The sequence below is a fragment of the Acipenser ruthenus genome, chromosome 26 (genome assembly GCF_902713425.1).
Source record: "Acipenser ruthenus chromosome 26, fAciRut3.2 maternal haplotype, whole genome shotgun sequence".
Classification (NCBI taxonomy): domain Eukaryota; kingdom Metazoa; phylum Chordata; class Actinopteri; order Acipenseriformes; family Acipenseridae; genus Acipenser; species Acipenser ruthenus.
Genome location: NC_081214.1, coordinates 7,423,845 through 7,437,049, shown reverse-complemented (window position 1 = coordinate 7,437,049; position 13,205 = coordinate 7,423,845). Strand labels below are relative to the sequence as shown.

At 46.7% G+C, this 13,205-nt stretch overlaps 1 protein-coding gene across 4 annotated transcripts in view; it reads right to left on the bottom strand.

Moving 5' to 3' along the window:
• The window catches only part of LOC117430619 (syntaxin-1A-like), a 104,807-nt gene that overhangs the window by 61,564 nt on the left and 30,038 nt on the right, over nucleotides 1-13,205 (bottom strand). For all 4 annotated transcript variants that reach the window (XM_059001410.1, XM_059001408.1, XM_059001409.1 and 1 more), the window contains exons 2-3: nucleotides 10,505-10,582; nucleotides 1,369-1,468 (exon numbers count right to left, since the gene is read on the bottom strand). In XM_059001410.1, coding sequence (XP_058857393.1) covers nucleotides 1,369-1,468; nucleotides 10,505-10,582 — 178 coding nt within the window. The remainder of the gene's footprint in view (nucleotides 1-1,368; nucleotides 1,469-10,504; nucleotides 10,583-13,205) is intronic.

Sequence of the window (13,205 nt, the reverse complement as noted above, 5' to 3'; positions counted from 1 at the left end):
GTCAGTTTAACATAATATACACAGGGGATGGGAACACCTGCCAGAACACTGTCAATATGGTATAGGAGCACAATATCATATTAGAAGGGCACTGATTCATGCAATTACTTTAAATGGTTCTGGAGGCATATGTGTCCATCTCTCCAGCCAAGTCTGTTCTCCTGAATGGTACATCCCTTTAGATACCAAATATGTGCATACAAATACTGTACAATTACTGAGAATACAAAAAGCAAACAATTCAGAATAAAACAAAAACGATTCCTCAAGTGCAGTGCGTGCTTCAGTGTCCAATCCATTTTGGTACCCACCAAGGGAGAAATTCACAAAACCATTCAAACTCCAAAGTGTCATGGGCACTATTTTTTTTTTTTTTTTTTTTTTCAAAACAGGATTTGAATTCAAGGGCTCTTGTGTAGTGTAAGTAATGCACTTCTAGTTGATTTATTTCACAAATCCAGGGAGAATGCACATGCAGACAGCATGCTTTGATCACTAATTAACAGCCTCCACAGGTTTCTCATACCCTCCAGCGCTGGGGTCTGCTACTGCAAACCACACAACCCATTTCATTGGACACCAGGGAGGAATGGCCGTGGCTTTCAAAATACTGACCCATAATTCATAATAAAGCTAGACGACTACAGCACACACATACACAGGCTTCAAACGCTGCTGGAAAATGTACATTACAATAAAACATTTCCTGAAAACAAATCTGCTGCAGCGCTGTAGAAGGATATACTGTACAGAGATGGAGCCACTTCACAACCCTTCGTTTGTACCTTTTCATTAATGAAATCAGTTGACCTTTTACAACTGTTTTGAGAAGGTTACACGTTTTCAAGGAACTGTTTAATTGAAGAGAATGTTTATAATCACTCTTCAAAAAACAGACCCTAAAGTTTGGTGGATAGGGCCCGTTTCATGTTTTGCAAATGAAATGCCAAACTGAAACATATTATATGTGGCAACAACAGAAACACTGTTTCCAAGTAAAAAGTAAAATCATGTAAATGGGTAATGTTGTCAAGGACAAGAGGTAAAACTACAAGCACACACCAAACAATTATTCTGCTAGACGACTATTCGTAGCACAGCATGTCTTCAAACAGACTCTGTGCTTCCCAGTTGCCATCTGTTCATCTATTCCTTTGATTAAAAAAATGTATTTCTCATTCTAGACTGAATCAACCACTGCTCAAACCTGAACACATGCGATTTCATTTGCAATTACAAAAACAAGACTGTTCCAATTTCGAAGCGTGTGCTATCTTTTATAAACGGATCTAAGTGTGACTGATCTAAAATACCTTGTGCTGTTAGAGTTATGATTTGTGTTTTAGTGACAGAATCGTTGGCTCTTACTTTCGTCAGGATTGGGGGCTGCAAGAATGGCGCTGTGCTTCCTCTTCACCTCCTCCACCTTCTCGTAAAGCGCTTCGATGAACCCGCGGATCTCCTCCACCTGAACAAGCGAGACAGAGAGAGAGAGGTGAGCTTCCTGTGTACCGCAGGGCAAAGACGATGGCCAGCCAGCTGGTATTCTCCAAACAAGCTCCAACTTACACATACAGACAGCTACTGAGATCTACGTTGAAAAATGATTACATTTCAATATTGGGGCAGCAGAAGCAATATTGGTATGGAATCATATCAATAATATCTATGGCAGGCAGCTGGCACTGAAGAGCAGTACCTGAACTCACATGATTGCACCTCAACACTTACTATTCAATAAAAACAGCTCGGAATGATTGCAAAGACCAGAGAAAGGCAAGGGGACAGCAATGAAAAAGAAGAAAACACTACTTACTCTTTCAAAGGGATTTTACAGCTGCATACTTGTTTCTTTATAGGAGTTATAATCAAGGGTATAAGCCTGCTTCTCTGTTTGTTCACTTTAATTCGGGATAGTGGAAGTGGTGTCTTTAATATTGTCTGGTACACACATGATATTAACAGCATGGGCTTCAGAATGAACATGCATACTGCTTTTAAAACCACATGAGCCACCAATTAGAGATCTCATCTTCAATTAGAAATGTTCAGACTTTTCCTGCTGGCATGCTGTATTTTTCCTGTCCCATCTATTCAGCTTATTAGGCTTTCTATCTAGTTTTAATTAGCCAGCACTTCCTTGATTGACCAGTGATTGCATCTGTGTTGTTTTAATACAGTCGCAATCTGAGCCTTTCTAATCACTGAGATAGAGTCTTATTAGATTCTTATTACGTAATCTTATTAGATTCCCAGAGCCAGGGAATTAGCCTCTTTGAGCAGATGCACATATTGTAGTGGAATTGCGCATTATTGCTGGGGAATATGTAAGTAGGGAGCCGAAATGCTGCCAAAAAGCCAATTTATTATCCTGGCAGATCCCTTCGGTAATATTCTCCAAGATGTTATAAATGTAGGATGTTTTCTTAACCACTGATCAGTTCCTTTTTGTAAAAACAGTAGTTATAATAACTGCATTTTCCGGTAGCGTTGATTCCAATGTTACGTCCTGCTCTGTGTAAGTGTTAAAATAAAACCATATTAACCATAAAACACATCCGATTCACACAGCAGAAGCTTGATATTCAAGACTGCAGATTAAATGATGCAAGCACAAATTCAGATATGTTTCAAAGAGTGCAATTAAAACTAAATCAATGCTATTGAAGCAATCCTTTAAAATATACAGTACAGTTTTGCCATCTGCTTTCAATGAGAGACAATATGGTATAGGAACACAATCTCATAGGAGGGCAATGATTAATGCAATTAGTTTACATTGTTCTGGAGGGACATGTGGCTGCAATGGAGCAACCAAAACTACTCAAGCTATCTGAGCCTGCCAAACTCATTTCACTTTTTGACCAGAGCTGGATTTGAACCCAGGCCTCCAGAGATCAAAGGCTAGTAGTCACATGCGTATGCACTTCACTTTCTTTCAGTGTTCGGCAACCTGCTGATGATCTGCTGATGACGGTTGCCTGATACAGGTAATACAATGATCATTTCCTGGTTTGACAGCTGAATTTAAAGGATCGCTGAGGAGTGCATTTCACTCTAATAAAACCTCCAGAGGCAGCCGCTCGCTGTGTCCGGTTTCACCGTCTAGTGATAAAGAGTGTCCTCAGTGGGGACAGGTGTGATTAGCAGGAGGCACTTTCACTGCACGGTCCAGAATTATCACTGCTACTTCCTTCCTGTCTGAAGAGGCCTCCACCGCTACATCCTGAACCCGCTCTCTTCTCTCTTCAAACACACATCCGCTGGATTTCCTTCATGTTGGTGCACCACTGCAGGTATTCCCATGTTATCAAGACTATCCCCTACTGTTCTACCACCTGGTAAATGCATTACACAGTAATCACTCCCTGGGTGAAATATGAGCCCCTCGCTTTCTGAACTTGTTTTCCTCCCAGGAGTTGGCATGCCCTTTTGTTCAACACTTCCTCAGCTCAGTTCTGAATTCCAGAGGTAGTGAAGATCGCGGGTAAGGTTTAGTAGTACCGAATCCGGGTTGAAGGCAAATGTGTGGATGTGGAGGATATTATTGAGATTACGTGTCCATAAAAATAAAGCATTTTGTTATTACTGCTTTATCTCTTATGCACTCCAGGTTTTGTATGCTCCTGTAAGTGTTTCTGAAAAAGCACTAGGGTTGGCCACAAAACACATTCCTTAGCGTTGCTGCCTGCTGCATAACGTATTCCTGCAATATCCTTTTCAAAATACTCGCGATTGTACACCCTGCAACCTGTTCATTCACAATGTAATGGGCAAAGGCAGAAAGAGGACAGCTACAATGGTATATGTATGAGCCATTGGTTGGATGCTATGACAGGAGTAACATTTTGACATGTCAGAAAAGACATGAACCAGTATTCACTGCTGGTAACCCATTGCAGTACCGCTGAGCAATGTTTGTAGCAAATCCATTCTGTTTCCCTTGCTGGTAATGCTGTGGTCTCATATTGGCTCTGCTCTAGTTTTCTTCGGATGCAATACATCGGTATTATAATGGGACCCTGTGGCAAAGTGCCCACCCTGTGTATGTTATGTTACGTGTTGTGTGTAAATGTTGGTGTATAGGCATTGGTACACGGGATATAAGCGGTCTGTGTTTCACGTGTGTGTAAATTGTATATTTGTATTTAGGCACGGGGATGGCACATCACATCACGTGCAAGTAAAAAGTAATATGTGAGCACGGGGAATTGCACTTTTCACGTGCAGTTGTACCGAGATTCCAATTGAATGATTGACTAGCAATCGAATCTCGGTACAACTGCATAAAAGCTGCATGTTTTCACTCACTGGGGGTTGGTGTTCGGTGAGTGGAGAACGGGTTAGGAGACGGAGGGTATTTAAAAGTAATAATAGTAAAAGAAGCTCACCGTGTTTGTCTGTGTAGTTCGTTTTGTCTGTCTGTTTATTTTGGCGTGTAGTGCCGTGTCCTGTTTTGTGTTCTGTTTGGTAAACCTTTTTATTTTGTTAATAAACGCTGAGTGCAGCCATTGCACTCAGCTCAGCATCACCACCGTCTCTGTCTGTGTGTTTCTCTCTGGTCTGAGTTCCTCCCTGCAGCCATCTTTGTCACACGTGGTGTCAGAAGTGGGATAACAGCGCCTCCAGGGCTCAGGCCAGAGCGGGAACCGCAGTTTTTTTTTTTTTTTGTGGAAAAGTAAATAATAAAAAAAAAAAAAAAACAATGGAAGGCTGGAACTGGAGAGACGGCTGCAGTGAGCTGGAGGATCTCCTCGGCAGGTTGGAGGACCAAGGTTGGTGCCTTGCCTGCGGGGTGTATGGGCACACGGTGGCTGTCTGCCCCTTCCAGGAAGAGGAGGAGGAACCAGCCCAAAGGAGGAAGGTGAGCAGAAGGAGGCAGAGAGGGGGAAAAATGAGGAGGAAGCAGAGGGAGCCAAGGTGGTGCACCATGTGCATTGCATATGGGCATGAGGACGAGGACTGCCCAGAGCAGGAGCCAGGGGAGGAGGAGCCCGAACGTCCTGCGCCTGAGTGGGAGGAGCCCGAACGTCCTGCGCCTGAGTGGGAGGAGCCCGAACGTCCTGCGCCTGAGTGGGAGGAGCCCGAACGTCCTGCGCCTGAGTGGGAGGAGCCCGAACGTCCTGCGCCTGAGTGGGAGGAGCCCGAACGTCCTGCGCCTAAGTGGGAGGAGCCCGAACGTCCACAGCCCGAGTGGGAGGAGCCCGAACGTCCACAGCCCAAGAGGGAGGAGTCGGTGCGTCCACGTCCCAAGAGGGAGGAGTCGGTGCGTCCACGTCCCAAGAGGGAGGAGTCGGTGCGTCCACGTCCCAAAAGGGAGGAGTCGGTGCGTCCACGGCCCGAGAGGGAGGAGTCGGTGCGTCCACGGCCCGAGAGGGAGGAGTCGGTGCGTCCACGGCCCGAGAGGGAGGAGTCGGTGCGTCCTGTGTCCGGAGGGGAGGAGCTGAAGGCCCAAACCCCTATTTTTTTTTGGGAGGGACGAGGGCGTGAAGCTCAGGCTCCACAGCAGCCGCTGTTTTTGCTGCTGAAGGGAGCCCAGCGGAGACGCCCGCCACCAGCTCTACCCCCGCTGTCGGAGGAGCCGGCAGCGCCACCAGCCCTACCCCCGCTGTCGGAGGAGCCGGCAGCGCCATCACCACCACCCGAGGGAGAGGAGCAGGAGCTGCCTCTGCCTCCACCACCTGAGGGAGAGGAGCAGGAGCTGCCTCTGCCTCCACCACCACCCGAGGGAGAGGAGCAGGAGCTGCCTCTGCCTCCACCACCACCCGAGGGAGAGGAGCAGGAGCTGCCTCTGCCTCCACCACCTCCCGAGGGAGAGGAGCAGGAGCTGCCTCTGCCTCCACCACCACCCGAGGGAGAGGAGCAGGAGCTGCCTCTGCCTCCACCACCTGAGGGAGAGGAGCAGGAGCTGCCTCTGCCTCCACCACCACCACCCGAGGGAGAGGAGCAGGAGCTGCCTCTGCCTCCACCACCACCACCCGAGGGAGAGGAGCAGGAGCTGCCTCTGCCTCCACCACCACCACCCGAGGGAGAGGAGCAGGAGCTGCCTCTGCCTCCACCACCTGAGGGAGAGGAGCAGGAGCTGCCTCTGCCTCCACCACCTGAGGGAGAGGAGCAGGAGCTGCCTCTGCCTCCACCACCACCACCCGAGGGAGAGGAGCAGGAGCTGCCTCTGCCTCCACCACCACCCGAGGGAGAGGAGCAGGAGCTGCCTCTGCCTCCACCACCACCCGAGGGAGAGGAGCAGGAGCTGCCTCTGCCTCCACCACCACCCGAGGGAGAGGAGCAGGAGCTGCCTCTGCCTCCACCACCACCACCCGAGGGAGAGGAGCAGGAGCTGCCTCTGCTTCCACCACCCGAGGGAGAGGAGCAGGAGCTGCCTCTGCCTCCACCACCACCACCACCACCCGAGGGAGAGGAGCAGGAGCTGCCTCTGCCTCCACCTCCCGAGGGTCCGCTGCTGCTGCCGTCGCCTGAGGTCATCGAGGGTCCTGCTTCGCCTGGGGTCGCCGGGGCCTCTGCTTTGCCTCGGGTCGCTACACTGTGGCCGGAGCTCCATGAAGGGGAGCTGCCGGCCATAAAGAAAGAGGGGGAGGTCAGGAGACCAGCTCCCCCAGCTGCACTTTCGCGGCAGCAGATAGTGTGGCTGAAGCCCTGGAAGAGGGAGCTGCCAGCCACGAACAATTGGGGGGTGCCAGACATTCCACCATGGCCACCCCCAGAAACAACTTGCTTCCCCCTCTTCCGGGACTTTGGGACTGAGGGGGGAGGTGGCCATTGAGGCCATGTGTGCGTTGCACAAGGGGGGGTATATGTGGCAAAGTGCCCACCCTGTGTATGTTATGTTACGTGTTGTGTGTAAATGTTGGTGTATAGGCATTGGTACACGGGATATAAGCGGTCTGTGTTTCACGTGTGTGTAAATTGTATATTTGTATTTAGGCACGGGGATGGCACATCACATCACGTGCAAGTAAAAAGTAATATGTGAGCACGGGGAATTGCACTTTTCACGTGCAGTTGTACCGAGATTCCAATTGAATGATTGACTAGCAATCGAATCTCGGTACAACTGCATAAAAGCTGCATGTTTTCACTCACTGGGGGTTGGTGTTCGGTGAGTGGAGAACGGGTTAGGAGACGGAGGGTATTTAAAAGTAATAATAGTAAAAGAAGCTCACCGTGTTTGTCTGTGTAGTTCGTTTTGTCTGTCTGTTTATTTTGGCGTGTAGTGCCGTGTCCTGTTTTGTGTTCTGTTTGGTAAACCTTTTTATTTTGTTAATAAACGCTGAGTGCAGCCATTGCACTCAGCTCAGCATCACCACCGTCTCTGTCTGTGTGTTTCTCTCTGGTCTGAGTTCCTCCCTGCAGCCATCTTTGTCACAGACCCCAATAGTATGTTTCCCTGTTAGGTAAGACCACAGCTTGCCAACATCAGGTTTCGACGCCAGTAGGAAACCCTGCCTCTGTGAGCCCCTGGCTCAGCTCACGCCTCTCTGTTAGAAAATAGTTCTCTGCATCTCTCCTGCTGCTTTTCTCTTAAGCAGTTCCTGTCAGGAAGGATGAAGGTTGTCTGGTTTAATTGTAGAATCGTTTAATAATTCAAGGCTTGTCTGGAAGGCAGCTACACGGTCTGCTTTGAAAAGCCTCAAACACTCTGCCGAGCTGCGCTGGGACCTGCAGGGAAGGGCTTGATCAGTTCAGGCATGGGCTCTGTCAGGTCCCCCCCCCCCCCCCCCCCCCCCGTAGCAAGCGCTTTGCAGCTATCTCATGGAGTGTCAAGGGTTAACGACAAGGCTTTCAAATGAGTTCACCTCCTTTAGCACTGGCAGCGCTATCACCGCTCCCATTGTCTTGCTGAAGATCTTTTCATTCCCTGCTTGTTTTTTTGTGCAGGTTTTTAAATACAAGGCTGTAGATTAAACTGCTTCTGAATTGTGCTTACGCATGAGGAAGCAGCAGGTTAAGCAATCTATATATAATCGATATATATATATATATACTCTGTATATTTTTATCATTTAAACCTTATGTGTACATCCACAAAAAAATGCATTTATATATATAAAGTAGCTAAGCTGATAATATCAGTTCTTTATTTGTTTACATTTTTGTTTTGCTTCCCTGAGCTACAGTGCAGCTTGCAGTCAGACACATTTATAACCACCTCCTGCTGCAGGTAGGAGCAAGAGAATGCCTGTCGGTGCCAACATGTGACACAGAGGAAATATTTCAAGGATGGAAGAAGCCTTGAGGAAATGGAAAGAAAAACAACTGGTAAGTCAACAAAGCCTGGTTTCTGGTAAAGTACAGTTTACACAAAAGTGAGCTGTGGAAGGATGTAGTAACCTGTCACATTTTACTACACATCAACATCATTTTGGGACATTGCAGTTTTACGATATTAAATTGCCAAAGCCGGCATCCTGCAGTGTGCCCCCGTATTATATTCTTGGTAGTTGTAATTGTACTTGTAGTAGTGCAGCGAGCTGCTGTCCTCGTGCTTGCTTTATCCCGTTCCTAATGCCAGTAAAGACAACACACCCCTCCTCTCCTCCCTCCCACTCTCCCGGTGCCTCACAGCTAACATGCAAATCACAATATCTGTCACATTCTACAGACCGATTCTCACAGATAATGGCACACATTGGCTGAGAGTGCTGCAGCTCCTGCAAAGAGGCTTCACAGTGTCCAGCAGTGCGGGGGTGTGCACAAGCCTACATGCATGAACACACACACACACACTCAATCACAAGCACACACATCTACACACACACACACACACTCAATCACAAGCATGCGTAGCTACACACACACACACACACACTCAATCACAAGCACGCGTATCTACACACACACACACACTCAATCACAAGCACACGTAGCTACACACACACACACACTCAATCACAAGCACACACATCTACACACACACACGCTCAATCACAAGCATGCGTAGCTACAGACACACACACTCAATCACAAGCACGCGTAGCTACACACACACACACACACTCAAGCACAAGCACACACATCTACACACACACACACTCAATCACAAGCACACGTAGCTACACACACACACGCTCAATCACAAGCATGCGTAGCTACAGACACACACACACTCAATCACAAGCACACGTAGCTACACACACACACTCAATCACAAGCACGCACATCTACACACACACATACACACTCAATCACAAGTACGCGTAGCTACACACACACACACTCAATCACAAGCACGCGTAGCTACACACACACACACACACGCTCAATCACAAGCATGCGTAGCTACAGACACACACACTCAATCACAAGCACGCGTAGCTACACACACACTCAATCACAAGCACGCACATCTACACACACACATACACACTCAATCACAAGTACGCATAGCTACACACACACACACACTCAGTCACAAGCACGCGTAGCTACACACACACACACACTCAATCACAAGCACGCGTATCTACACACACACACACAATCACAAGCACGCGTATCTACACACACACACTCAGTCACAAGCACGCACATCTACACACACACACACACTCAATCACAAGCACACACATCTACACACACACACACACTCAATCACAAGCACGCGTATCTACACACACACACACACACTCAATCACAAGCACGCACATCTACACACACACACACTCAATCACAAGCACGCGTAGCTACACACACACACACACACACACGCTCAATCACAAGCATGCGTAGCTACAGACACACACACTCAATCACAAGCACGCGTAGCTACACACACACTCAATCACAAGCACGCACATCTACACACACACATACACACTCAATCACAAGTACGCATAGCTACACACACACACACACTCAGTCACAAGCACGCATAGCTACACATACACACACACACTCAATCACAAGCACACACATCTACACACACACACTCAATCACAAGCACACACATCTACACACACACACACACACTCAATCACAAGCACACACATCTACACACACACACACTCAATCACAAGCACGTGTATCTAGATAATGTTACTGGCTCACAGGTGGAAGTCTTATTGTCTGAATTAACCAAAAACGATTCTCTCAATACAGCAACGAGTCAGTTTAACATGAATACTTTATATACATCAACATCAGCACACAATACAGAAAAGGGTTTATTTTGTAATTGTTCTCCATCACAGTTTTGGTATCCTCTTAGTCATTCTAACACACACAATTCACTCATTCAACACACACACTCTGCTAGTAAGATATATCACTGCAAGAGATTACAAGACACATGAAGAGTACACATTGCCAACCTCCATATATCAAACCCAAATAAGAAACGTGTTCTTATCAGTAACTTTCCACAAGCTTGCCTTTACATTGAATTCATGGAAACACACAGGCAAAACACAGCAAAAAGTTACAAAAACAACGCCTTTTCTTTCAACAATGAGGTTTGTGAATGGCTGGGTGTGACGTGACCTCTCACCTGCTCGAAGAACTCGTCCATGAAGCGGTCACGGTCCACAGCGACAGTGACCTCATCATCCTCTTCATTGTCCTTCACCTGTCAGCACAAACAGAGCTGGAGTTAGTATGCGACGGACCTGACACATTGCACTTACACAGGGATATTTATCATTTTGTAAATAAATGGGGTGTTTGGCTTTTGTGGGTTTTTTTTAATTTACACTTTAGATTAAAACGATAGACAATCCAGCTGCTGTGCACTAGGTAATAGTTTAGGCAACTTATTCTGCCAGCTGCGGAAGCAACATTCACTAATCCGAAGTGACCTCTGATCCAAACCATCGATCAGGCTAACAGCATCTTCAGAAACCAAACTGAACATCGTCATGCTGTGAGCAAGGAGTGCTGCTTGTTTGTCTGTTTGTTTTAAGTACCTAGTTGGAATGTCTTATTAAATTGATAAGCCGGTAGCACTCAGGCCCAATGCTGTGGTTAATATAATTGGGTTTCGCTCCATGGTTACCTGGGTCTCTTCCAGCAAGCAACCAATTAGAGACGGGAGTGGGAGTTATTGCTGGTTGCACGTCTGACCAGTTCATTTCGCAGGGACTTGATTGCTCAGATTGCTGGTGTGTGATCGTTTTCGCAACACATCTCATGCAATATTCATGATCCCCACTGCATGTTTGAAAATGCATTTTAACAGTTGACACTTTTCAACTATATAAACACATCCCTTATATAAGTACATAGTCATTTTGCGGTTTTCCCATGTTTTTCCAATTGTCTTTCTATGCAATTACCATAGTTTACCATGATTGGCCATGTTTTTTTAATATGCATTACCATACCTCTCTGGGCTTTACAATGCTTACCTATTCTTTCACTGTGCTTTATTACACTTACTTTGGGATCTTAGAGTACCTGAGTGCTACTGCATAGGCAGGCGGCATGCTTCCCACAGATTGCATTCTCTGTTCTCTCATACAGAGAGCAACCAGCAATACAGTATTAATGTTCCACCTCCCACCGTGGAGATTGCATTCCCTTTGCAGTGACACAGCACTGTCTCCTGGAATTGCTTCAGTGTGTAAGCGCCCACATTAACGAGTCATTACCCACAGTGACTGCGCTCCCACTGCTCGGCTAGAGAGCCAACTGCCAACCTGCTTCATCGTAATGTGTAACCAGCTGACCCATTCCACTGAGACAAGTCACCGTTTTCAGTGTACACTGCAGCCAGTTATAAAATTGTGTTTTAAGTGATTTCCCCCCAGGGATCACAACCAGCATGGGAACAAGAACGTGTAATGTAGGTATTCAAATGACAAACTACGCAAGTACCGACGGTTCAGTATCAACAACATGGCTGGGTAATACCATCACCGCTCTCAGTGTAACGAAGTGTCTCCAATCCTCTGTCCTAAGTCTGTCTCCACTTACTTTCTAACTGCGTCCTCTCAGTAGTGGGGTAAAACGGGCAACAAATGTCCAACCCCCAAGCACCACAAACCAGCGGGCGGTTAAATACCTGCAGCAATGCTTGTAAGATGTGTTCGGGGGTACAGAGCTTGTTTGTTGAGTCTAACATCAATTACTGCCAGTAAAACAGATATGCGCTGGCTATTAACTGGCTGCACTTTCTATCTGAAATCAATATTGAATTCATTACCACAACAGACAAGCAGTCCTCTGGGTGCAAAGAAGACAGTGATTGAAAATGGGTGGGGGAGAGGATAAAAAGATACAAATTACAAAATTGAAACATGTCTCATCAGTGGTGGTAGCTTCCATGTGTCTCCGCCTGCCCACCTTTCTGTATGGTGAATGTGTTCTTTCACAAGACACTATAAGCATCCTGCACACACTGCTGGTGACTAATGGAAACACAGCCCAGCGTGCTGTAAACCAGGATGCCCTGACCTGCATGTCGGGTGCATTCATCCACGTGCTGCTGCAGCCACGGCCTGGTAGGATCAAGTGCAGTTGATGAGATAAAGAAATAAAAGAAAGTAAGCAAGAAGCTTAGAGCAGCCTATACCTGCAATCAGCTTTACTTTACTATAGCCATGCCAGCGAGAGCCTGCTCGCAATTATCAGACTCCCACTTTGTGCACCACCCTCCAACAAGTACTGGGACAGACATGCACCATGAGGGCTCCTATATCTTGGCATCTCTGAATAGACAATCACCCCCTCTTCAAATGCAAGTGCAGGGGTGTCACACACCGGTTAAATATTATCACAGTTAAATATAGCAGCATCTTTCCATTGCATTAAAACTCATGTCAAAATGAATTCACTTTCTTGTTTAATAGAAACGTATTACAACGCACAGCAATTGCTGAACTACAGTAAGTTGATAGGGCTTTGTTTAATTAGGTTAGCTTTTTCAAGCTTGTTTTCAATTATCAAAGGGGCGAAGGTATTTAAAGTGTGAAATATCTAACAGCTTTGATCATTTTTGGCATGCTATGTAACTGTATCCACGTTTCAACTAATTAAAAGCAACTGCATTACAGTTAGGGCAGGAGTGATGTATTTAATGTGTCTCAAGCAATGCTGCCAAGCTGCAGCGCCCTGCTGTTATGCTATGATGTCCGAGCCCAGCTAGTTTTCCTTTTAAATTACAAAGTCATTCCTTTACAAAAAGGTTCAACTAAAGCAGACAAAAACATTTTGGCTGAATGCCTTTATCAGCGTTGGATGTAAAACCTGCT